The 27,211-nt window shown below is 45.2% G+C and overlaps 1 protein-coding gene across 1 annotated transcript; it reads right to left on the bottom strand.

Moving 5' to 3' along the window:
• CUNHXorf38 (chromosome unknown CXorf38 homolog) lies at window positions 1-25,426 on the bottom strand. Its single transcript, XM_040266179.1, has 7 exons — window positions 24,895-25,426; window positions 24,593-24,727; window positions 18,085-18,204; window positions 16,182-16,331; window positions 14,757-14,930; window positions 3,149-3,311; window positions 1-2,709 (listed from the first exon to the last, which is right to left on the bottom strand). Exons 1-6 carry the CDS (start codon window positions 25,108-25,110, stop codon window positions 3,150-3,152), a joined length of 957 nt encoding a protein of 318 aa, XP_040122113.1. The 5' UTR covers window positions 25,111-25,426; the 3' UTR covers window positions 1-2,709; window position 3,149.
• Between the last annotated feature and the right edge of the window lie 1,785 nt (window positions 25,427-27,211).

Here is a 27,211-nt window from a genome sequence, read left to right as displayed (position 1 = left end):
TCTTGCAGCTTGAGTTTATGTCTATTATTTTGAAATACAAAATTTTAATGAAAAAATTTCAAAATACAGGAGTGCACGTTGTCATTCAAATTCCATATGGGAGTGTGCCAAGGACAGAAAAGCCAAATTCAACCCCAATTCTTCTCGCAGAGGCGACCTGGGAAAAAAAGCTTGGGAAAAGCACACAGCTTTCCAGATCTCCGTTATCTGAAAGTGCCAGTTTTATAGCATGCTATGCATTGTTATACATTCTGCTTTTCTATCTGTATGTCTTAGACATCATTTCCTATCAAAGCATGGCAGCCTTACCTCCTCCTTTTTTAACAGTTGTGCAATTCTCGGCAACATGGATGTGCTGTGATTATTTAACCGGTCCTCTCTCCATGGCCGCCTGCCAAGACTGCTGTGAACACCCTTCTGTACACGCTCTGTGCCCTCATACAGAGATCCAGAAGGTTGATGCTCCTGTACACACAGTTTGCTTTAAAGCCCCCTCTGAGCGTGTCTTCTTATATTAAATGCTGGCCACACCTCGTGGGTCACGGGATCTTAGTCCCTCACACCAGGGATTGAACCTGGGGCTCATGCAGTGAAAGTACTGAGTCCTAACCACTGGACCACCAGGGAATTTCCTGAATTCATTTAATTCATCAGAGCAGACAATAAATCCAGTAAGATGAGAGCTCACATACCATTGTCCATACTGTACAAATCTTCACTTTTGCATCTACTTCAGTGCCTGACATGTGGCTGACGCTTGATAAATGTTTGTTTGGTAGATAAGGAAAAACTAAATAGATACAAGAGGAATGAAATGAAAGTATTCATAACCCAAAGTTCCTAAGGTGAGAAACCAGATCTTAAATTGGTTAGTGAATCAATATTTGATTTGATCCCAAGTTTTGTTACTTTATATCTAGAAACTATGAAACATTTCATGAAGTTTCTTAGTTTGGGTGGGGCGGGGGTTCCAAGATGAAAGAAAATTGCCACTGTATTACTGAAGTCTTCTAAAGGTATTCCATGAAATGAAGGGAGAAAGAAAAAGCAAGATTAAAGACCAAATAGTAGCATGAAAGATGAAAGCAGGAAGTTACAGGCATATGTGCATTCATCCAGGTTTTACACAATTACATTCAATGCATTTTAATGTAAAAATACACCAAATATATCCCCCACCCCCATTCCCTAAAAATCACAACCCTGATGGGCAGCTGAGTAAGCAAAGGAGCAGGGCTTCACTTGGGCTCGGACTGGAAGCACTTTCTCCAGGCAGTGGGCAATGTGGCAAGTCTGTCCCTGAAGATCCAGGGGCAACATGGCCTAGCTCAGCACCGCTGTGCTTTTGTGCTTAGTCGCTCAGCCATCTCCAACTCTTTGTGACCCCATGGACTATAGCCCACCAGGCTCCTCTTTCCATGGGGATTCTCCAGGCAAGAATACTGGAGTGGGTTGCCATTTCCTCCTCCAGGGGATCTTCCCAACCCAGGGATCAAACCCAGGTCTCCTGCACTGCGGGCAGATTCTTTACCATCTGAGCTACTAGGGAAGCCCAAGAATATTATAGTGGGTAGCCTATCCCTTCTCCAGGGGATCTTCCTAACCCAGGAATCAAACCCAGGTCTCCTGCATTGCAGGAAGATTCTTTACCAGCCGAGCTGCAAGGGAAGCCCACTGGCTTTGGAGATGAGCAGACATGGGGGAAGGTGAGGGTAAAGCTGATCCCACAGACCACTGCACACAACAGGACAGGGGTTTGCAGTTCAAGAAACAAATAGGACAAAGCTGAAAGTGGATGACTTTTGGGGTAAGAGGAACAGAGTGAATCTGTGAAGTTGCTGAAAGAAAATGATGTCTTTGAACTTCCATAAGAATGTTCAAATTTCCTTCTTAAACCTCATAACAAAGGACCAGTCTTGGTTAACAATGTAATGAATATTTATATCTATGAATACCTCTACACTATTAGCTGACCCTTCAGTTAAGGAATATTCATCAAGCACACACAGACCACACCCTGCACTCAGCACTTGGAATAACTGAACAGAAAGAGCTGTGATACCAGCCTGGGCCCTCCCCCTATGCTGTCAGTCAAGTTACTGTGTTCTCAGCCCAGCTCTCTGTCTTACCATCTCAGGCTACCAGAAAGGGGAACTCACAGTTCTGTACTAACTGGAAATGCTGGCAAGAAGGAAGGATTTCTATCTCAACATCAATACATCACAGCCCACCCGTGGGCATCCTCATGATTGAGACTTTGAGGCAAGGGTGTGTGTGCCAATGGGCAGAGAACTCGGTGTGTCCCTTCACAACAGGCCTGGCCGAACACAAGCCTAGTTACTGTTGAAGCAGTTAGAGTTTTAGGAGCAGAAAAGAATGTCATCTTTTAAAGAGCAACACAAAACAAAAAACAAAACCTGAAAAACAAACCACAACAAAAAAAAAACCCTGGATGATACCAAGTTTGGTACAAGAGTATCTAATATTTTTTGGTTGGTACAGATAACACCACCAAGCTTGTGAATGTTAAAAAAAAAAAAAAAAATACTCCCAAAGAGTCAAAGGAAAGTCCAGGAAAAGACAACACAAATCCCTTTTTGTTTGAGTGGAGTACTCGGGAGAGTTTTTCCTTTTGCCCAGAAAAGGATGCCTGAGATGGAAGCCTGGGCAACTTTCACAGAACACGCCTGATCTTTGTGGAAGGTCGACCTAAAATAGAAGAGAACATTTAATTTTCTTCATGAGGGAAAAAAGTAAAACACTGAATACCATTACTTTAATGAGCTTTTCTTATGAAAAGTAACAAGTTGCCATTATTAACGTCACAGCTAGGAGCAAGGCATCACTGCTATCATTTTAGGACTGAAGCGCTTTTTGATTGTCATAAAGTTGATTCCCGTCAGGCTAGCCGAATGACTTCAGGTATACTTGACTAAACAAAGCTGGCAGGGAGTTTATTTTCAATCAGTTCAGATGTGAGACCCATCAATTAGAAAGAGTACAAAGCTCCGTGTTCTTCCTTTCAAATAATAAGGACACAGTGAAACTTCAGATGAGACCGTGTGTGCTATGGCCTTACCTAAGGGAACAGATATCAAAGAGACGAGGCCATTCAGTCCTTATTTAAATATCATATGCTTAAACTCACCTCAGGCCTTCCCTTCAGGTGTCTGTACCCCAGGTTCCTTTGAACCTGGTTTTAGATGCTGTTGACGGAGGCTGTCTAGCTTCTGCAGATCTTCTGTCAGACCATTTCTAAGATCCTCATTGTTTCTTAGAAATTCTTTCACCACTTCCAGTTGGTTTAAGATCTGTACGAAGAAACCATACAATGCACAGCTTAGCTAATTTTATAGCAGACTTGAAATTCAGATGAAAAACTTAACTAGCTCCAAGACTGAGTCCTGCTCCTGTGTCTACCAATAGCTGGTTTGGGGACCACACAAGGGAGTGTTTACTTGTCTCCTTAAAAATTTTTGCTTTTAGGGGTTAATATCCAGAATATATAAAGAACTCATATGATTCAACAGCACAAAAACTACCCAAGTTAAAAATGGACAAAGGACCTGAACAGGCTTTTTCCCAAAGAAAACATACAAATGGCCAACAGGTACATGAAAAAGTGCTCAATAGCACTAATCATCAGCGAAATGCAAGTTAAAACCACAATGAGGTATCACCTCATACCTGTTAGAATGGTCATTCTCAAAAAGAGAGAACAGATGCTGGTGAAGGTGTGGAGAAAAGGGATGCATGAGCACTGTTGGTAGAAATGTAAATTGGTGCACACACTTTGGAAAACAGTATGGAGAATCTTCAAAAAATTTAAAGAGGAACTACCATATGATTTAAAAAGGAACATACCATATGTTTAAGGTCAGGAGGGGCGGCGGTGAGGAGATAACCCTCGTCCAACGTAAGGAACAGCGGCTGCGCTTTGCTGGAGCAGCCGTGAAGAGATACCCCATGTCCAAGGTAAGAGAAACCCAAGTAAGATGGTAGGTGTTGCAAGAGGGTATCAGAGGGCAGATGCACTGAAACCATCATCACAGAAAACTAGCCAATCTGGTCACACTAGGACCACGGTCTTGTCTAACTCAATGAAACTAAGCCATGCCCGTGGGGCCACCCAGGACAGGCAGGTCATGGTGGAGAGGTCTGGCAGAATGTGGTCAACTGGAGAAGGGAATCGCAAACCACTTCAGTATTCTTGCCTTGAGAACCCCATGAACAGTATGAAAAGGCAAAATGATAGGATACTGAAAGAGGAACTCCCCAGGTCAGTAGGTGCCCAATATGCTACTGGAGATCAGTGGAAAAATATCTCCAGAAAGAATGAAGGGATGGAGCCAAAGCAAAAACAATACCCAGTTGTGGATGGGACTGGTGATAGAAGCAAGGTCCAATGCTGTAATGAGCAATATTGCATAGGAACCTGGCATGTCAGGTCCATGAATGAAGGCAAATTCGAAGTGGTCAAACAGGAGATGGCAAGAGTGAACGTCGACATTCTAGGAATCAGCGAACTAAAATGGATTGGAATGGGTGAATTTAAGTCAAATGACCATTATATCTACTACTGTGGACAGGAATCCCTTAGAAGAAATGGAGTAGCCATCATGGTCAACAAAAGAGTCCGAAATGCAGTACTTGGATGCAATCTCAAAAACGACAGAATGATCTCTGTTTCCAAGGCAAACCATTCAATATCACAGTAATCCAAGTCTATGCCCCAAACAGTAACGCTGAAGATGCTGAAGTTGAACGGTTCTATGAAGACCTACAAGACCTTTTAGAACTAACACCCAAAAAAGATGTCCTTTTCATGATAGGGGACTGAAATGTAAAAGTAGGAAGTCAAGAAACACCTGGAGTAACAGGCAAATTTGGCCTTGGAATATGCAATGAAGCAGAGCAAAGACTAATAGAGTTTTGCCAAGAAAACACACTGGTCATAGCAAACACCCTCTTCCAACAACACAAGAGAAGACTCTACACGTGGACATCACCAGATGGTCAACACCAAAATCAGATTGATTATATTCTTTGCAGCCAAAGATGGAGAAGCTCTATACAGTCAGCAAAAACAAGATCGGGAGCTGACTGTGGCTCAGATCATGAACACCTTATTGCAAAATTCAAACTTAAATTGAAGGAAGTGGGGAAAACCACTAGACCATTCAGGTATAACCTAAATCAAATCCCTTATGATTATACAGTGGAAGTGAGAAATAAGATTTAAGGGATTAGATATGATAGATAGAGTGCCTGATGAACTATGGAATGAGGTTCGTGACATTGTACAAGAGACAGGGAGCAAGACCATCCCCATGGAAAAGAAATGTAAAAAAGCAAAATGGCTGTCTGAGGAGGCCTTACAAATAGCTGTGAAAAGAAGAGAAGCAAAAAGCAAAGGAAAAAAGGAAAGATATAAGCATCTGAATACAACGTTCCAAAGAATAGCAAGAAGAGATAAGAAAGCCTTCGTCAGCGATCAATGCAAAGAAATAGAGGAAAACAACAGAATGGGAAAGACTAGAGATCTCTTCAAGAAAATTAGAGACACCAAGGGAACATTTCATGCAAAGATGGGCTCGATAAAGGACAGAAATGGTATGGACCTAACAGAAGCAGAAGATATTGAGAAGAGGTGGCAAGAATACACAGAAGAGCTGTACAAAAAAGATCTTCCCAACCAAGATAATCACGATGGTGTGATCACTCACGTAAAGCCAGACATCCTGGAATGTGAAGTCAAGTGGGCCTTAGAAAGCAGCACTACGAACAAAGCTAGTGGAGGTGATGGAATTCCAGTTGAGCTATTTCAAATCCTGAAAGATGATGCTGTGCAAGTGCTGCACTCAATATGCCAGCAAATTTGGAAAACGCAACAGTGGCCACATGACTGGAAAAGGTCAGTTTTTCATTCCAATCCCAAAGAAAGGCAATGCCAAAGAGTGTTCAAACTACCACACAATTGCACTCATCTCACATGCTAGTAAAGCAATACTCAAAATTCTCCAAGCCAGGCTTCAGCAATACATTAACCGCGAACTTCCAGATGTTCAAGCTGGTTTTAGAAAAGGCAGAGGAACCAGAGATCAAATTGCCAACATCTGCTGGATCATGGAAAAAGCAAGAGAGTTCCAAAAAAACATCTCTTTCTGCTTTATTGACTATGCCAAAGCCTTTGACTGTGTGGATCACAATAAACTGTGGAAAATTCTGAAAGAGATGGGAATACCAGACCACCTGACCTGTCTCTTGAGAAACCTATATGCAGGTCAGGAAGCAACAGTTAGAACTGGACATGGAACAACAGACTGGCTCCAAATAGGAAAAGGAGTATGTCAAGGCTATATATTGTCACCCTGCTTATTTAACTTATATGCAGAATACATCACAAGAAATGATGTACAAGCTGGAATCAAGATTGCCAGGAGAAATATCAATAACCTCAGATATGCAGATGACACCACCCTTATGGCAGAAAGTGAAGAGGAACTCAAAAGCCTCTTGATGAAAGTGAAAGAGGAGAGTGAAAAAGTTGGCTTAAAGCTCAACATTCAGAAAACGAAGATCATGGCATCCGGTCCCATCACTTCATGGGAAATAGATGGGGAAACAGTGGAAACAGTGTCAGACTTTATTTTGGGGGGCTCCAAAATCACTGCAGATGGTGACTGCAGCCATGAAATTAAAAGATGCTTACTCCTTGGAAGAAACGTTATGACCAACCTAGACAGCATATTCAAAAGCAGAGACATTACTTTGCCAACAAAGGTCCGTCTAGTCAAGGCTATGGTTTTTCCAGTGGTCATGTGTGGATGTGAGACTTGGACTGTGAAGAAAGCTGAGCACCGAAGAATTGATGCTTTTGAACTGTGGTGTTGGAGAAGACTCTTGAGAGTCCCTTGGAATGCAAGAAGATCCAACCAGTCCATTCTGAAGGAGATCACCCCTGGGATTTCTTTGGAAGGAATGATGCTAAAGCTGAAACTCCAGTACTTTGGCCACCTCATGCGAAGAGTTGACTCATTGGAAAAGACTCTGATGCTGGGAGGGATTGGGGGCAGGAGGAGAAGCGGACGACAGAGGATGAGATGGCTGGATGGCATTACTGACTCGATGGACGTGAGTCTGGGTGAACTCCGGGAGTTGGTGATGGACAGGGAGGCCTGGCGTGCTGTGATTCATGGGGTCGCAAAGAGTCGGACATGACTGAGCGACTGAACTGAACTGATGACTATTAAAAATGTCTACATATGTACATTTATTACTATTCAGTATTTATAAAATATATATACCTATTCACTAGTAGTAAATATACTGGTATAAAATTCAAAATGAACACAGGGTACAAGGTAAAAAGTTGGTTCTCTTTCACATCCTGTCCCCAGTCACTCAGCTCCTCTTAGAGGTGACCACAGTGAAGTTTCTTGTATCTCTTCCAGAGATACTCCATGCATTTACATGTGAACACATGTATATGTGCACACATTTTTAAAATTCCAGTTTTACTGAGATGTAATGGGCACATACACATCTTACAAAAACACAAATGGCAGCATATTAGATGTTATTCAACTGATTTTTTTTCTCTATCAGAATATAAAGAGTGGCCTCATTTTTTTTAATGGCTAAACAGTTTTTTAGTCATGGATGTTTCATATTTTAACATATTATTTCAAGCCTTCTGCTAAGAGAAATGCTGCTGTAGTAACTAACCTGGGACATGTGTCGTTTTGCATAAAGTGACAGGTTATTTCTAGGATCTACTTTTAGAAGCAGAATGGAGTTTTAATTAATAGAGTTTTCTGTTTTAATGTTAATAGATTTTGCCAAAACTGTCATCTCTAGAGGTTACAGCAATTTAAACTCCCATCAGTAACATACTTCCTGACATTTAAACTTAATAAAAGTATGTACTCTCAGAATAGTACCACAGACACGTTTTCACTCAGCTTATCCCAGGATACCCTCAACTGGTCACTGTGCTTATCACAAAGAGGAAAGTTATTAACCTTTTGGGGGTATGATGAATTTCTTTTTTAAATAAGGGACCCCCCAATTCCAAACTAGGTCAAGATGATCAAAAAGTGATGGAGTACCCTACTCCTAGCAGAGTGGTGGTTCTTAAATTTTAGAGATGTCCCCAATTGATTCTGGTTCCGGACGCCTAGTGGAGAACCCAAGCAGGCACCAGGTTATTGTCACGTGAGAGAATGAGAGAGTCAGATGCAGAATAATGGCTGCCAGAGATGGGAGGGAGGGGAAGACTGGCAGGGACTTGGGGCCAGGATGAACAGGGAACAAAGCTGAGGTCTTCAGGTAGGTTACTAAGTAGATGGGGATATTCCCTTCAGCTGGAGCTGGGTTGTTTTTTTCTTCAATTTATTTTTATTTTTTGGCCAGGCATATGTGATCTCAGTTCCCTGACCAGGGAACGAACTCGAGCCCCTGCAGTGGAAGCTCAGAGTCTTAACCACTGAACCACCAGGAAGTCCTAGCTGGGACTGTTTATTACATGGCTAGAAACAAGCCTACAGCCCCTGAAATACTGCTGTTGCTGTTGTTGTTTAGTCACTAAGTTGTGTCCAACTCTTCGTGACGCTATGGACTGTAGCCCACCAGGCTCCTCCGTCCATGCGATTTCTCAGGCAAGAATACTGGAGTGGGTTGCCATTTCTTCCTCCAGCAGATCTTTCTGACCCAGGGATCAAACTCGCCCCTCCTGCTTGGCAGGTGGATTCTTTACCACTGAGCCACCTGGGAAGCCCCGCCTGAAAGATGTGTGCTGTGCTTAGTTGCTCAGTCATGTCTGACTCTTTGCGACCCCATGGACTGCAGCTAGCCAGGCTCCTCTGTCCTTGGGAATTCTCCATGGAAGAATACATGCCCTCCTCCAGGGCATCTTCCTGACTCAGGAATCGAATCGGGGTCTCTCACATTGCAGGAGGATTCTTTACCAAGTGAGCCACCGGGGAAGCCCCTTAAATAATAAATTTGGAAACCATAAAGATGTGCAACGAAGCTGATATCAGTGATGTTATCCACAGTGGACGTCAGTCGCTGTGGGTACTGCACTGTTAGCGCTTTTTGCCTGTGCCAGGCATTCTAGATGCAGCCAGGGTCCTTCCCATTACTGCATTCCCGTCAGATGCCTGAGACCATGCTGGCCTGGTCTCTGCACTAAGATGGACTGGGGTCCTCCCTCCCCAGAGACCTTCTCATTTGATGTCTTGAGAGCCATGATCCTTTATGCTGTCACCTCCTGACCCTCTCTGCTCTTGAAATGTGCTTCACAGAGATGATTATTTTAGCTTGGGGGAAGGATAGAGTCAAAAGGAGTTTTTTTAATTATTAAGAATGGGGAAGTCTTGTGCACCTTTATATGTTAAGTGGGAAGAGGAAGTAAAGATGGAAAAACTAAGTACTAGAAAAGTATGGAATGCAGTTGGACAGACTTGGGTATTGAAGCCCAGCTCTGTCACTTAACTAGCTGTGTGACTTTGGGCAAGACTTGACCTCTCTGAGCTTATTTCCATATATGCAAATATAGGATGACCATACATTTGCCAACCAGGATTCTTGCAAGGGTTAGATATAATCTACTAAAAGCACATAGCACTACATCTGGTACATTCCTTTGTTCTGACAATCATTTAACAAAAGTATCGTGAGAGTTAAATGGATAACTCAGAAGCTGGAATGAAAACTGCCAAGGGGAATTATCAACAACCTCAGATGTGCAGATGATACTACTGTAATGGCAGAAAGCGAAAAAGCCTCTTGATGAGTGTGAAAGAAGAGAGTGAAAAAGCTGGCTTAAAACTCAACATTGAAAAAACTAAGATGGATCCAGTCCCATCACTTCACGGCAAATAGATGGGGAAAAAGTGGAAGCAGTGACAGATTGTATTTTCTTGGGCTCCAAAATCACTGCGGACAGTGACTGTAGCCATGAAATTAAAAGATGCTTGCTCCTTGGAAGAAAAGCTATGACAAACCCAGACAGTGTTATTAAAAAGTGGAGATACCACTTTGCCAACAAAGATCCACGCAGTCAAAGTTATGGTTTTTCCAACAGTCATGTACGAAAGTGAGAGGTGGACTATAAAGAAGGCTCAATGCCAAAGAATTGATGCTTGTGAATTGTGCTGAAGACTCTTGAGAGTCCCTTGGACTGCAAGGAGATCAAACCAGTCAATCCTAAAGGAAATCAATTCTGAATGTTCATGAGAAGGACTGATGTGGAAGCTGAAACTCCAATACTTTGGCCACCTGATGCGAAGAGCTGACTCCTCCGAGAGGACCCTGATGCTGAGAAAGAATGAGGGCAGAAGGAGAAGGGAGCGACAGAGGATGAGATGGTTGGATGGCATCACCGACTCAATGGACATGAATCTGAGCAAACTCTGGGAGATAGTGAAAGACAGGGAAGCCTGGCGTGCTGCAGTTCATGGGGTAGCAAAGAGTCAGACGTGACTGTGTGATTGAACAATTCTGAGCCTACTATGTGCCTGGTAGGCACTATTCTATGCAAAAGATGGTTAGTAAGTACTCTCAGCACGTAAGCCAAAACCCCTGCACTTGTCTTTGACGCCTTTCCTTCTCTCGCATGCCATGTGTGCCCCCCCTTCTCATCACCTCTACTCTTCACCCTTCCACCCTGGCCCGAACTACCACCTTCTGACCAGGTAACTGTGGCAGCCTCCTAACATCTCCCTAGTTCCACCTTTGGTCCCCGGACAGCATTCTCTACATGGCGGCCAGTGTGCTCCTTTTATTGTCCTGCAGCATTGCTGCCATCTCAGGAGGAAGAGCCTGGGTCCACCCAATGGCTCACAAGGCTTCCCTTCTATCTGCTCCTACCACACTCCCCCTATGCTGCTCATATCGCCGTGCCCTCGGCCTGAATGCTCCTCCTCCAGATCTGCCACCTGTCACAGCCCAACACCTGTCCCCATTTGGCCACTCCTGATCCCACACTCTCTTCCACACAGACCTCCTTTTTCTAAATGCCCCATCATTACTTATTACATGGACCGTTTACCATCTGTCTCCCCCAAGGGGACCTTTGTTTTGTTCACTGATGCACGCCAAGCTTCTAGAACTGTGCCTTGCACACGTCAGCACTCACTCATGAACTAAATCTGGACCTTAATGAAGGGAGTGTCAATTACATCCTTTCCCCGCTTGCCTCGACTGCATTCTGTTGCTGTCCTTTCTCCCCAAGCTTCCCTATGAAAGTGGCTCCCCAACCAGGGTTTAAAAAATCAGTAATGATTTTAAAGAACAAACACATGAACACAGAGAGGTAGGACTGACATATATACACTATGGTGTGTAAACCAGATGGCTGGTGGGAAGCTGCTGTATATAGCACAGGGAGCTCAGCTTGGTGCTCTGTGATGACCCAGAGGGATGGGAAGAGACAGTGGGGGTGGGAGGGAGGCTCAAGAGGGACAGCATATATATATACATAGAGCTGATTCACGTCATTGCACAGCAGAAACTAACACAACACTGCAAAGCAATTATTCTCCAATTTTAAAAAAAAGGATGTGCAAGTTCTTTACATGTTTGTTAGCCACTTATGGTGCTCGACGTTCTTTTGCTGAACTTTGAGCCCCCGAGATCCTAACAAAGCAGGTGTGTGTGCAGGGCTCTTGGGTGGCACCTGCTGCTGCCATCTGGCTCTGAGGTGAACCACCCTAGCCCTGCAGCTTTAACGAACACCAGAAACGTTCACCAAGAGAGTCCCACGCTCATAATACAACCACTGTATTTCTTGATTCCTTACTGCACGTTTTCTCATATTTTAACATCTCAAAGGAGATTGCACTTTACGATTCATAGCACGAGCTTGCTTGCTAAGTTGCTTCAGTCGTGTCCAGCTCTTTGCAACCCTATGGACTATAGCCCTCTGGGCTCCTCTGTCCATGGGATTCTCCAGGCAAGAATGCTGGAGTGGGTTGCCATGTCCTCCTCCAGGGGTCTTCCTGACCCAGCGATCGAATCCGTGTCTCTTAGTCTCCTGCATTGCCAGGTGGGTTCTTTACCACTAGCGCCACCTGGGAAGCCCACCATGTATCTTACAGTAAATGAGCAGCGTTTTTTTTCTTTGAAAGTAACTGAATCAGTGATGCGTCATGCAATTCATAGTGTTTTACAGTCACTGAAATTTGGTTTATCAAATCCTCTGACTTTGGAGACTAACCCAAAAGAACGTGAATAATCATACATAGTGCCAAAATTTCAAAAGAAGTCCTTTCCACGCATCATGGATAGACAACCTGCAGCTTCTGAGATAACGTGCCAATCAAGCCAAACTTACATTCTGATCAATTGAAATATCAAAAGAAATGCCATGGTCTACTGAACAGAAAGCATGAAAAATGAGAATTTATCACTCCTATCTAGAGACTTTGGGACCCAGAGGACAAGTCAATTAACCCCAATTTCCTCTCTGTGAAATGAAGATAATGAGGGGTCAAAATTTCCAATTGCTAGCTCCTTGATGACATGACAGGAGACAGGATAACCACTGCGTGGCATGTGGGAAGGCAGGCTCAGGGTCAGAGCGGGCAACCCCTGGGCCAGCCCTCATCCCCCAGCCCTGAGGCCTCTCACGCAGCAGCACATGCTCCTCAGGGTTGCTGTAAAGCAGCAAATTGCCGGGGTCCCTTCCTACTCTCAACTGGCAGAGACTCCTGGTTTCAGTGTGTTGCTACTGATGCATTTTGCTCTTTGTTACACAAACAGGAAAAGAACTGCAGCTCCCTCAAGGAAGAAGACAGAATTTCTGATGTCCTGGGGTCTGTGAGCCTGAGCCCCTGGTTTTCATCTGTTGGCCGGCTTTGGGGGTTAGTTCTAATGGCATTTTCAAATAAAGCCAGATGAAACAGACGGATTTAGAAAATAGATTTCACAGTCTTATTCATCATCTTAAATATCTATTGTGTGCCACGGTGGGTGTGCCCCCAAACCAGTGGTATCCAGTTCCTGTGCCAAAGGAGCCCATCAAGCTGAGTGAAACACCTGGGTCAGGGTCGGGCGACTTAACAAAGGCACATGGACCAGTACAGAGCATGGCCTCAAAAAGGAAGTACACACTTCGTACTAAAACATGCTGTGTTTTATACGACAGCCTGGATGGAGGGGAGTTTGCGGGACAATGTGTGCGTGCTGTCACTTTAGTCACATCCGACTCTTTGTGACCCCACTGACTGTAGCCCACCAGGCTCCTCTGTCCATGGGATTCTCCAGGCAAGAATACTGGAGTGGGTTGCCATGCCCTTCTCCAGGGGATCTTCCTGACCCAGGGATTGAACTTGCGTCTCTGTCTCCCACATTGGCAGGTGGGTTCTTCACCACTAGAGCCATCTGGAAAGCACTTGGGGGAGAATAGATATATGTATATGTAATGGCTGAGTCCCTTTGCTGTTTACCTGAAACTATGATAACATTGTTAACTGGCTATATTCCAACACAAAATAAACAAGTTAAAAGAAAGTAAAGTTCGAAATCAGCCTATTAAAAAAATAAATAAAACACGCTGTGTTTAATGAGGTAATCAGCAAAACTACTTTCCTTGGACAAAGTGGAATGGACAGATAAAATGACCTGTCCAAGATCTCCTGGGAATCTGGAATTCTAATCCAGCAGGATATTTCTAAACCTTACAACAATATAATTCTATTATTGTTAACTTTTTAAAATACCTTGCCTGTAACAAAGGAGATTCCTAGCTCCTGTACTTGAGACCCTCATTAGCCTGCAGTGTCCAGAGCTAGAAGCCTTGTTGATCCTTTAAACTTTGCCATCTCCTGCTGGGTCCAAGAAATCTCACCAGCAACTACAAGCCATCAGCTTTGCCTGGCAGTGCCTCCAGAACTTGGCTCACTGCCCCCTGCACACCTCTAGCTTATGTCCTTTTTCTCTCATCCTCACACAATTGCAAGAGCCTCCTGGCTTGTCTTCAACCTCTGACTGCACTAAGACTTCACTTTGCAAAAGCCATGATCTAATCTATTTCATTTACTCTCTCTTGCTTTAAAACCTCTGTTGGCTGCCAACTGCTTTGAGGGAATAAGGTCCAAACCTCTTAGTGCAGCACAGAAAACCTTTCAAAATGTGGCTTTGAGTTGCCAGACCACCCTCACACCTGACCACACCTCCCTCCTACACAGACATGTCACTGTCCGGCCCAGGCTAGTCTTTCATGCCTTGGCAAGTGCTGTTTCTTCTGCCAAGAACGCCCTTCTGCTCTTGCCAATTTTCCAAACTCTGATTTGATTCTTAGTCCCAGTGATGGACAGGGAGGCCTGGCTGCAGTCCACTGGGCTGCAAACAGTCAGACACGACTGAGTGACTGAACCACCACCACCACCACCACCACCCAGTGAAACAGCATCTCTCAGCAAAGCTGGTTTTGCAACCCCTTCTCCCCACCTTGACCTGCAGACACTCCCCAGAGCCTGAGGCTCAGGATTCCGTGGTCACCCTTCCTGTAGTTTTCCACTCAGTGGCACATACTAGGCACCCAAATGTTTGCTGATCAAGTGAAAATATTTAAGGGTAACAGTATTTTAGGCCAAAAGAATATTCATGTCTGGAAATTATTTGACTTTTCAATCAGAAACGTAACCGGTGACAAGTTAAAATGAGCTACTCTTCCTCCCTGGGGCCTTTCTTTACTTTGTTTACTCACATAGAGGATATAGCGAGTTTTTGGTTTTGTATTTTTTTACCTCTTCAGGCAACACCTCTTGTTCTTTTACTTGAAGATAGAGCTCTTGAAGTTTTTCCTTTAGTAATTCCATTTCTATCTCGTTTACTTGGCTCTCACTCAGGTAAACTCCTTTGTCACACCCATCTCGCTGATCTTCCCCAGGGATGTAAACAGCCCAGTCAGATGTCAACAGCTGTTGGGTTACCAAACAAATAGATGAACTGAATGGAAAATATATTTTAAAAAAGAGAGAGATATTCCACTGGGTTACATAAATGTGAAAGGGAAAGTCACTCAGTCATGTCCAACTCTTTGCAACCCCATTGACTATACAGTCCATGGAATTCTCCAGGCAAGAACACTGGAGTGGGTAGCTGTTCTCTTCTCCAGGGGATCTTCCCAACCCAGGAATCGAACCCAGGTCTCCTGCATTGCAGGAGGATTCTTTACTGTCTGAACCACCAGAGAAGCCCAAGAATACTGGAGTGGGTAGCCTATCCCTTCTCCAGGGGATTTTCCCGACCTAGGAATCAAATCCAGAGAAGGCAATGGCAACCCACTCCAGTACTCTTGCCTGGAAAATCCCAGGGACGGGGGAGCCTGGTGGGCTGCCGTCTATGGGGTCGCACAGAGTTGGACATGACTGAAGCAACTTTGCAGCAGCAGCAGCAGGAATCAAATCAGGGTCTCCTGCATTGCAGGTGGATGCTTTACCAGCTGCCCTACCAGGGAAGAATTTATAATTAAACATTGTTGACTGGATCCATTCTAATATCATCCCGTGACCACAGAAAAGCTGCTCAGATGAAATCACAATTCTTACTTCATGTCAACATGCTTACTTTCTAAAATTTTGTTTAAATCTAATAAGCTTTAAATTCTTAATAAGTGACTGTGAACTGTGATATATGATGATCTTTTACTGTTATCTAGCTTGTTTCATTTTTTCTGTTTCATATTCAGTACTCCCACTTGATTTTGTTTATATTTTCCAATTTCTCCATGTCTTTGTTTTTTGATATTTTTCTCAAGCTTTGGTATACATATATATAAATAATTTGTATAATACATATATTTTAAGAAAACATGAATTTTTGCCTAACTAAAAACTTTATGACATTTTGATTCCACTTGTTTGACTTAGTATGAATAGAATGCTAGATTTCTAATTTAAAAAATAGATATGCAACAAGTAACAAAGGTTTACTGTATAGTACAGGGAACCACAGTCAATATCTTGTAATAACCTATAATCGAAAATAATTTCAAAAATAACATACATGTACATGTATAACTGAATCATCTTGCTGTGCACCTGAAACACTGTATGGCAACTACACTTCAATAAAATATATATATTAAGAAAAATAAATAAATAAGTGACTGTGGCTTCTTTTACCTCCCCTTAGTTCTTTATACCAGAACTGCTAAATGTAATTTTTACCTGTTCTATTTGGGAGTATACCGCCACAATCTCTGGGATATTCTTGAATTCATTTAGAAAATTTTGGATCTTCCTCTGAAAATCTCGTAGCCATACAGAAGATACTTTCATCTCTGAAGAGTGCATGATCTCGTTACGACATTTAATCACCTACAGAAAGACAAAAAAAAGAGAGAGAGAGAGAGAGAAACCTTCAAAATCCAACAGTGAGGTACACTGAGATTTTGGAGCTCCAGAGAAAAATCACAGAAAGGCCTTGTTCATTCTAAAATCCACAAGTGAGTGGCCTGCAGGTGTTGCCAAGGCTTATTCACCCCCCTGTCTTTTGAAGACTAAATTAATCAAGGTAAGAAATATAAACAAGAGTACAATTGTCCTGAGTCCTTGAACTCTTGGGTGAAGCTCTCTTACACAATCCTCCAAATGCCCTAACTTAAAAACACCCGCCAGGGTTTCCATAGTGGTTCTGTGGTTAAGAATCAGCCTTGCAGTGCAGGGGACACTGCTTCCATCCCTGGTCTGGGAAGATCCCACATGCCTCCATGGTGATGGGCATGGGCAGCTGAGCCTTACTACGGACCCTGCATTCTGGATCCCGTGAGCTGCAACTGAGCCCATGCACCACAACTACTGAAGCCCCAGAGCCCATGCTCCACGAGAGGCCAGCACAATGAGAAGCCTGCACACTGTAACTAGAGAGGAGCCCCTGCTTGCTGCAACTAGAGAAAAGCCCACACAGCAACGAAAACCCAGCAGAGCCAAAAATAAACACACATTTTTTTAAACACCTGCCAAAGAGCAAGAGTATTGGCTACTGGCTCTGAAAATACCCAAAGGCTGAAGCAGACAATGCAAAACTCTTTTAATGTTAGTATATAGTTCCCGCCCAGTCTTCCACATTCTTGATGAAAAGCTATCAAAGGGGTCAGTTTTTTATTGTGACAGTTTTTGTCTTTGCTGATGGTAAAGGACTCTCAGTCCCTTTGGCTGTTGGCATGCTAGCAAAATATACATGCATTTCTGCACATATTATAAATAATCTGTGTATGCCATATACACTTTTTAATGATCCTCAGAGTAACAAATGCACCAGAACTGTCCTCTGGTGAAACAGAGACTGCTGAAATCTCCTAGAGGATGTCTGACAAGCACAGTGATCTGTTCTGACACTCACTGTTTATCCTCTAACGTTTATGTTTTCTTTAGGTCAAGGTAACTTGGTCTTTCAACTGTTTACGCTTCCCTGGTGGCTCAGATGGTAAAAACCTGCCTGCAATTTGGGAGACCCAGGTTCAATCCCTGGGTTGGGAAGATCCCCTGGAGAAGGTAATGGCTACCCACTCCAGTATTGCCTGGGAAATTCCATGGACAGAGGAGCCTGGAGGCCTATAGTCCATAGGGTCACAGAGAGTCAGACACGACTGAATGACTAACACTTTTACTTTCAACTTGGTCTTTCAACTGTTAGCTAGTGAGATTGAGAAGGGCAGGACTCAAATACTAGCATCCAATGGAAAGAATGACGCATTGCTCTGTATTTGTTTTTTTAATATGGAAAATTACTTTGCCTCAGTTTATGACAGAACAGGGAGGAGAAATTTGAGGTTTGCCACTTTAGCGACACACAGTACAACGACAAGTTGTTTAACAACTTGGGAAAGTTCAATCAGGGAGAGCTGAAGGGTCAGCTGCTTTCACACGGGGATTCCGGACATCACAGCAGGTACATGTGACGCGAGCGCTGCTCACCTGCTCAGCAATGCCAACGGTGGACCTAAGTCTAACTCCTCTGTGCACCACTGTCTCGGGGAAAGACTGTGAGCTCCACCCACGTGGCTGCTTTAGCAACACAGGGTGTGGTTCCTGCTTGGCAGCATCTGCTTGGCAATGTGAGGGTTCTTACCTCTGTGACTTTTCTTCGATCAACCACAAAGTGATCGCAGGAGTTGATGAGATTCAGAAGAGCAACTGCGTCACATTCCTCAGGTCCCGTTTTGTCTGCCAGTCCTCGGGGCATGAAGGCCTGCAGCAGGGGAGGCCCAAGAGGCTCATGAGTCTCCTCCAAGCCAGAGACATCTATCTACACGGGGCTAGTGGAACAAAAAACGTTATCTGCCTGTTCCCCCAAGGACGACTGAAACTCTCTTGCTGAAGTTAAATTAGAGCCTCATGAGTCCACAATGCAAGTCAGGAAACACTGCGGCAGCCAAGCCTCAGCCCAGGGAGGTAACTGAAGAGCTACTTTATCTGTGCCCCTGCTAGTAGAGACACTTCCACACCTGACCTAACTGTCCTTTCTTAACGGCATATAAGCAGGAGGCAGGCATAGGAAGCAGGCTTCCCCGGTTGCTCAGTGGTAAAAGAATCTGCCTGCAAGGCAGGAGACCAGGGTTCGATCCCTGGGCTGGGAAGATTCCCCTGGAGAAGAGAATGGCTACCCACTCCAGTGTTCTTGCCTGGAGAATTCCCATAAACAGAAGAGCCTGGCGGGCTACATTCCACAGCGGGGTGCAAAGAATCAGACAGGACTGAGCATGCAAAGAAAGAAAGGGGTAGAAAACACCCCTTAATTCCCCCTTAAGTTTCAGTGGCTGAGTTGTTAAGACGATTTAAAACTAATACTTTGCTCCAAAGTGAAAGTTCAGTATGGTGGTAGAATGTGAAGAGTTTGGGCTTTGGAATGTGACAGAGCTGGGCTGCAAAACACTCTTCTGCCACCTGTCAACTGCGTGACCTTGGGCTAGTTATCTATCCTCAGATCTCTCATCAGTAAACGGGGGTAACTGTGCTCATCTACCTTGAAGGATGTTTCAAGAATTAAATGAGTCAATGTGGGTAAAGCACTTGCATGGTGCCTGGTACATCAGGATGCAGCTGCTGCTAAGTCACTTCAGTCGTGGCCGACTCTGTGTGACCCCATAGACGGCAGTGCACCAGGCTCCCCCATCCCTGGGATTCTCCAGGCAAGAACACTGGAGTGGGTTGCCATTTCCCTCTCCAATGCATGAAAGGGAAAAGTGAAAGTGAAGTCGCTCAGTCGTGTCCGACTCTTCGAGACCCCATGGACTGCAGCCCACCAGGCTCCTCCGCCCATGGGATTTTCCAGGCAAGAGTACTGGAGTGGGGTGCCATTGCCTTCTCCGGGCACATGAGAATACACAGGCGACAAATGTTGGCAATTATGATGCTGATGGTGCAAAGTAAGCAGAACCTACATAGGCATTACAGATGGAGTCCCAGGGTGTGAGATACTAGATACAACAGAACGGCCTCATTCTAGCATGATCTTGACTTTGGTAGGATTTTATGGTGTGGACCTACAAAATGGTGTTTTAACAAGGCTTGAGTATATTTCTTTCCTGAAATATTTCCAAATTTATGTCTGAATGCACCAACTTTACCAAGCCACAAAAGAGTACATTCCTGCTAAGGGACTAAAAGAGATGACATATGAAAAATGACTCACAGAAAGAACTCTAAATAAAGAGACCTGCTGCCTTGACTACAAACACGTTTCTGTAGGCAGGCAACCAGCCACTTCCTATAGTGCTGCTCACAGTGCTATTTTGAAAAAGGCACGTGGCTGGGGCCAACGCCCAGCAAGGAGAATCAGGGTTCTGTTCCTGATGGTGGTTGAATGACACACCCTGGCTTCATATGACTGAGAATTTGTATACTGTACACTATGTGAAAGTGTTAGTTGCTCAGTTGTGTCCGACTCTGCGACCCCCTGGACTATAAGGGACTATAGCCCTCTAGGCTCCTCTGTCCATGGAATTCTCCAGGGTATCTTTCCAACCCAGGGATCGAACCCACATCTCCCACATCTCCTGCACTGCAGGAGGATTCTTTACCATCTTAGCCACCAGGGAAGCCCCCATCACTGTCTCTATCTTAACAGACACTGCCATGTCCCAACCCACTGAAAGAAGTTGATTATGGATGCTGCAAATGTTAACCAAAAACTTAACTAATGTATCACAGGCCAATTAATTTGAAGAAATGATGAAATGGAGAGGAAACGAAGAAAAGAAACATGGTTGAGAGGGCCATCCAAAGTGAGAGGGGCCTTAGTTGACTTAAGACCAGGCAGTTTCTCTTGCCCCTCACAAGGTATGTCCAGTCTGGCATTTTCTCACCAAAATAAATCCCATGAAGGTTTCTCCACATGAAGGTTTTATTCTAGTACTTTTTCCATTCTTCAGAACCAGAAGCCAATGAGGAGGCTCCACTGCCTCCTTGCCGCTGACATCTGTTTCTTAAAATGGCATCGACCACTGCTGCCTTCCAAATGTGACACGCACAGGGTGAGAGACACACCTGATTGCCTCTCACTACCCACTCCTGAAGGGCTTCCCAGGTGGCACACTGCTAAAGAACCTGCCTGCCAATGCAGGAGACATAAGAGAGCCGGGTTGGATCCCTGGGTTGGGAAGATCCCCCAGAGGAGGGCATGGCAACCCACTCCAACATTCTTGCCTGGAGAATCCCATGGACAGAGGAGCCTGTGGGCTACAGTCCACGGGGTCACAAGAGTCAGACATGATTTAGCATGCATGCATGGACCCCCTTCTGTCTCCTCACTGAGTAGTAGGAGAATAGGCTGGAGAAATAAACAGGGGCCAGAACATGCTGGGCCTTACTGGCCTTGACATGGAGTCTGGAGTTTATTCTAAGGACATCAGGAAGCCATCCAAGGATTTTGGGCAAGGGGAGAAAGTGATCTAATTCCCACATGAAGACTGCACATCCTCCATCAAGGGTGAACAGAGCAGCAGAGGCAGGCAGGTGGGAGGCTGGCAGGAGAAGGGGTCGAGAGCCATGACCTAGAGAGGGTGAGGAGGATTCCAAAAATAATCTGCAAGTACAAATATGAGGGGGAGAGGGGGGGAAGAGATGAAGCAAGAATGATTGGAGGTGGTTGGTGGTGGGGCATGGGGACAGGCTGGGAGAGGGAGAGGAAGAATCCTGCTTGAGAAGACAAAGTGCCCAGGAAGTGAGGAAGTGAAAGCGTCACGTAACAGAGATGGGCCTCCGGAGCACAGAAGACAGCAAAGAGCTGTTCTATCGGCAGAAAGGTAGTATTTAATATCTCACTCCACGGGCCTGGGCAATATCCACCAGGGGAGGAGAAGCGGGGGACAGAAGAGGCCCAAGGAAGGCTAACCAACATTCAGAAGGAGCCTAAGGAGGAAGAGCTGGGGGGACAGGAGGATACTCGGAGAGGAAGGTGTCTCACGGCTGGGACGGTTTCAAGAAGAGGAGTGGCCGGCAGTGTGGCAGTGCTGAATGTCTGAGAGGTAGGAAGGAGGAAGCTGGAGAGCTGAAGGTCACGTGTGCCCCTGACAAGACAGATGCAGTGGAGGGGCAGGGGCGGCAGAAGCCAGGGAGTAGTGGGTTGAAGAGTCAATGGGACTGGAGGAAAAGAGAATTAGGCATAATGCACTTTTAGAGAGGTTCTACTGGGAATACATATGGGAGGCAGTTAGAGAAATGGGGAGACAGCAGAAGGGAATGGATAAGGGGAGCTTTCATTTCCTTCTACAGTTTATTTTCCAAGTGTTTATTCAAATTTTTTTTAAAGCAGCTTTACTAAGATGTAATTCATATACTATTATAATTCACCCACTTAAAAGTATACAGCTCTTTGCAATGACATGGATGGACTGTGAGGGCATTATGCTAAGTGAAATGTCACAGAAAGACAAATACCATATGATCTCACTGTATCTGGAACCTAAAATAAACCCCCAAACCCGAGCTCACAGATGCAGAGAAGAGACTGGTGGTTGCCAGAGGTGGGGGAGGGTGGGGGAAGGGGGCAAAATGGGTGAAGCAAAAGTTACCAACTTCCAGTCTTAAAATAAGTAAGTCCTGGGGATGATTTGAAAGTTGCTAACAGAATAGGTCTTAAAAGTTTGCATCAGAAGAAAAGATTGTAACCACACATGGTAATGGATGTTAACTAGACTTATCATGATAACCATTTCACAAAGCATATATCAAATCATTATGTTGTATGCTTGAAACTACACCTCATTAAAAAAAAATTTAGCATTTACAGTTCACTGGTTTTTAGTATATTCAAAGTTGTGCAACCATTGCCACAGTTGATTTTAGGACATTTTCATCACTCCCCAAAAGAAACCCTCTACCCATCAACTATTGCCCCCTCTTCTCCTCCAGGCCCTGGCAACACTTGTCTACTGTCTGCCTCTATAGATTTGCCTGTTCTAGACATTGCATATAAATGGAATCATACACTGTATGACTGGCTTCTTCCACTTAGCATGTTTTCAAGGTTCAAGAAAAGATATAGCATGTATCAGTACTTCACCCTCTGCCCCCATTAGTATCTTTATGTTACAAATACTTAATTTCTTTTTATGGCTAAATAATATTCCATTGTCTGGACAGACCACATTTCACTTACCCATTCATCAGTTGATGGACATTTGTGTTGTTTCAACCTCTTGGCTAGTGTGTATAGTACTACTTCTGTGAATATCTGTGCACAGGTTTTTGGGCAGCTGTATGTTTCAATTTCACTGGGTATGTGCCTAGGAATGGCACTGCTAAGTCATACAGTAACTCTAAGTCATATAGTAACTCTATATTGAATCTCTTTTCTTTAAAAAAACTGAATAAACCAAGGCAATACTAAGACTATTTGGAGTAAGACTATAGGAGTAAGCTGGCAGGTCAGAAGAGTAGATAACTGGAGACTCAAAGTCGTTGGGCAGGTGGGAGGGGATCAGGTCCAACTCTCAAGTGGAGGGACAGGGCAGTAAGAGGAGAGATGCCCTTCCTTCTTTGTAGCAGAAGGAAGAAGATGGTACACACGGAGATAGGTTGGTAAGTCTGGCAGAAAGACGAGGAAGCACGTATCTGGGGCTATCCGTGAACTCCAGGAAGCGAGAGCAAGATTAGAAGCTGGGATGGAGGGTGGAGGGAAGGGCAGTAACAGTTGTCTATGGGAAACAGGAGCCTACGGAGAGACAGAGCCAGAGGGCAGGGTGTTGGGCGGGGGCTGGTGATGAAGAAATGAAAGCGAAACTGATCAGCTCCCTTCGAGCTGAAGTAGATGATGCTGTCAGGAAGGCTGGAGTTGGGGCCTGGCCAATGCAGAGAAAGGAGAATAAAGGCCGAGAAAACTGCAAAGGACTAAACAGAGTGATGGACCATGGAATCTGGGCTAGCCGAGGAGACAAAGGACGTGGGGAGGGCCAAGGCTGCTGGGGACTGGGAAAGCAGGGGAAGCCCCAGAGCTGTGACCATTGTATCGGGACAAGGGGCTAAGCTTGGGGCGGGCGATGTTAACAAGTGTGCTAAGAGTAAGGAGGCTGCTGGACACCACAGCTCCCTGTGCTGACACGGTCCCAGATGTGAGCCTGCAAGTGGGAGGCTGAGGTGGATGAAATCAGAGGATGCTCAAGCGGGGAGTCTAGAAACTGAGAAGATGGGGTTTGACTAGGTCTGCGGGTGACAGCAGTGATGAGGGGAAAGAGTGGCAGAAACAGGTGGCAAGGGCTTCAAGTGGATTCTGAGGGCATGAAAGCAGCAGCTGAGGGACCTTCACTCTACAGCAGTAAAGGGTAGAGTTTTAAGTCTTCTTCTCTAGGTAAAAGTAGAAGCTGGCAATTCTACGGCACCAAGAAAAAAAAAAAGAGGGAGAGAGAGAGGAAGAGGGTGTAATGACTGCTCCGTGATAGCCAAAAGTCTGGGGGTCACTGATACAGTCCAATTTCCTCATTTTTGAGGTTAGGGAACAGAGGCTGGCCCAGGCCTGCACTTCTGATTCCAGCTTCCCAGGCACCTCCAAAGGTGAATGCAGGTTCGGAGGTGACTTCAACAGGCCCCTCCCACCCCCTACTGGGCTTCTGGCAAATACCAAAAAGTCAAGAAAATTCCTCCATCCGCCCAGCTAGTGAGTCACAGCGCCAAGACCTGAAAACAGGCCTAATAACCCCCCTTCTATCTTGCTGCCTACCCCAACCATCCTCCCCAAAGTTTTATGCCTTAGCTGCGCACTCATGGTCCTTTCTATCTTTGCCCCAACTTTCTTTGCTTTATTCTGCCATCTACATGGCACCCTACAGACAGAACAAGCAATTCAGGAAGCCTACTCTCATAAACGCCTCGCCTGCACTTTCCTCTGTGCCTGTGTTCAGGATGCTCGCTCCACACCTTGCCCCAGCCACACCTGTTGAAATCGTCTACTTCACCAAGCTGCGCTGGGTCCGATATAACAGCCCTGACCCACCTAGACACTAGATCAAAAGCCCAATCTCTCTCTCTACATCCGCTTGTGAGGCTTCAGCTTCCATAGAGACCGGACAGAAGCCCCGGGCTCCAGGTCACGCCTACCTGGTAGGCCAACTGCTTCTACCCTCCCGACCGCAGATGCTTACCTTGGCCACCTCCCAGGCGTCGACCGGCCACAGGGCCGGCCGGCAGTTTCCCCAGTGGACGTCTCCATTTCTGTTCGTGTGATGTTTCAAGATCTCCCGTTTCCACTCTGCGCACACCTGACACTGAGGCTGAAACTACAGGGGGCGGCGGTGAGGAGGGGCCCGGGAGGGAGGGGCGGCATCTGGGCTTCGGAGCCTCGGGTAACGCGGTCGCTTCGGCTCCGGGGAGGGCACGAGACACTGCACCCAGGGAAGGGGACGGGGTGAGGGGCGACGGTCAAGACCGCGGGCCAGGTGCTCACCTGGCGGGCTCGAGGGCTGCACCGCGAGCCGCTGCTGCAGGCGGCGCGGGGGCCCAGGCCGGGGGCGGCGGCGAGTAGGCTGCTGTGGAAGGCGAGCACCTCGCGGCCGACGAAGCCCTGCAAACAGCCGCGCAGCAGCAAAAGACAGTGGCCCGCTTTCACCCAGTTCTTATACTCGGCGCAGTTGAGGCGCACGGCCAGCTCAGAGAGGACCATGTCCAGACCTGGCCGGCGCGGCTACCGGGTGAGGGGCGGGGTGGACTGCCGTGCGCAGGCGCAGAAGCCTGGGAGCGCCGGCGGCAACAGAGGAGCCTTGGGCGTGGCCCCGCCCCCTTCCCGTGACTGGGTGTCCTAGTTTCCGGGGCAAGTCGGCCCCACCCCAGTCTTGTAAGACAGCAGACACGTAAGTTCTTTGTCTGGTGCTTGCCCAGAAAGCCTCTACCTAAAACTGTCTCCCTCTTCTCTGTTCCCCCAAACTGAAACCTCATCAGGCCCGATCTTAGCTCCCTCTCCTTGAGCCTGTGCTCCAGTTCTCTTGCTGGAGTTGTAGATGGTGCTCGGGCTTCCCTGGTGGCTCAGACAGCAAAGCGTCTGCCTGCAATGTGGGAGACCTGGGTTCAATCCCTGGGTTGGGAAGATCCCCTGGAGAAGGAAATGGCAACCCACTCCAGTACTCTTGCCTGAAAAATCCCATGGACGGAGGAGCCTGGTAGGCTACAGTCCATGGGGTTGCAAAAAGTCGGGCTCGACTGAGACTTCACTTTCACTTTCTAGACGATGCTCAAGGCCCAGTTCTTGGATTACATATGTTCCTTGCGTTATATAGTTCTAGGAAGTTTACTTAACTGGATCCTAAACCTGCAGATTGACTGTAGCAAATCTGGACATTAGTTAAACTTGACCACTGGCTGGCTGGACTGCGCACTTGTTTATGTGCCTGCTGTGTGCCAAGGTGACACAAAGCTCAAAAACTTCCGCCAATGGGCCACCTAGCAGAGGCAAACAGGGCACCACATCACCTGGATTCTGGAGGGCTGCATCGTCCCAAGTGGGATGAGGACTTCTTCCACTATGGTTCTGAAGCATCGTTCTTAGATGATGATGATGATTTTGGTTATATGATAGCTGGAGCTCCTTGCATAGGGTAAGCTAAATTCCAAATCAGTGCTGTAAGGGTCAGAAGGCAATGGCTTGTCAACTCTAAATGACAAGAAGTCATCTCAATTTTAGTTGCTTTTAGTGAGCTTCTTGACCTTGGAAAACATGTTAAAATTGCATGTCGTCAAAAGGCTCTGAGGGACGAGTCTAAACGTTTGAAGTCTTCCCCTGACTTTATTTCACAGCAAAGTGGCAGTGCTAGCTTTGACTCAAAATGCTGCTTCTTAGCTGTTTGATCTTAAGCAATGTTGATTTGATCTCAGCAAATTACTTCATTTCTCTGGGCCTCAGTTTATTCATCAGAAAAAGGAGGCCTACCCTGTTGGGTGGTTGTGACAAATTAAAGACACTGAAATAGTTAGAATAGTGCCTGGATATAGTAAGCTCTCAGTAAATATCATCTATTATTTTATATTGAGCTAAATGTGCCCTTTCGGTCAGTCATTCATGGGCAAGATATTTTAACAAATCACTGGCTACCTGAAAATGGAGGCAATTTATAAAAAACTGTGAGCAGATCAGTCTCCTGGAATTGTGCAGCACACAATGCTGGCTAGCCTCTAATTTTCCCTTAAAAACCTCAATATAAAATCCATCCCAAGTAAATTTAAACTCATTTCCTTAGACAAAGTGTCCATTCCCATTAAACCAAAGGAAGAGGGAAATTCCACAGGGTACAAGGAAATATACATTAACGTTTCTCCTTTCTGTTCCTTAAATTACCTGAATATAAGTTCTCTTGTAGCTTCCTGTGTATGATTTTATATCAGGAACACTTTGATGATACTAAATGATTAAAGTAAAACGTAATAGGTATTTCTTCTGGGGAAGAAACCATGAAAGGAATTTTTTATGTTGAAATTGGATACAAATTTATAGTGGCAAAATTTTATTTCTTGAAGTTATCAAATCAACCATGGTCCAAAAAATGACTAACAAACCATTTAGTATCCTTGCTTTACAGGTTACTGTGCTAACTGCAACATAGTGAAGTTATTAGTGGAATTTAAATTCAAAATCATGTATATTTTAGTTATGCCTGCACTTAGCTCACTCGGTGTTAATTTTCAAACAAAAGGTTCAGCTCTTGATATTAATAACTTGGTATGTTCTGGTAAAGTTTTTGCTTTCTTCCTAATTCTGAAAATACTTATACATT

Source organism: Oryx dammah, unplaced genomic scaffold, assembly GCF_014754425.2.
Source record: "Oryx dammah isolate SB20612 unplaced genomic scaffold, SCBI_Odam_1.1 HiC_scaffold_23, whole genome shotgun sequence".
In the NCBI taxonomy this organism is placed as follows: domain Eukaryota; kingdom Metazoa; phylum Chordata; class Mammalia; order Artiodactyla; family Bovidae; genus Oryx; species Oryx dammah.
The sequence above is the reverse complement of the archived record's forward strand: the minus strand, read 5'-3'. Positions and strand labels throughout refer to the sequence as shown.

Coding starts and splice junctions, on each gene's coding strand:
- CUNHXorf38 (XM_040266179.1), bottom strand. CDS start 25,110: ATGGTCCTCTCTGAGCTGGCCGTGCGCCTCAACTGCGCCGAGTATAAG. Junction 16,332..18,084: donor ATCGAAGAAAAGTCACAGAG/GTAAGAACCCTC, acceptor GTCTTTCTGTAG/GTGATTAAATGTCGTAACGA. Junction 3,312..14,756: donor AAGAGGTGTTGCCTGAAGAG/GTAAAAAAATAC, acceptor TTCTTCGTACAG/ATCTTAAACCAACTGGAAGT.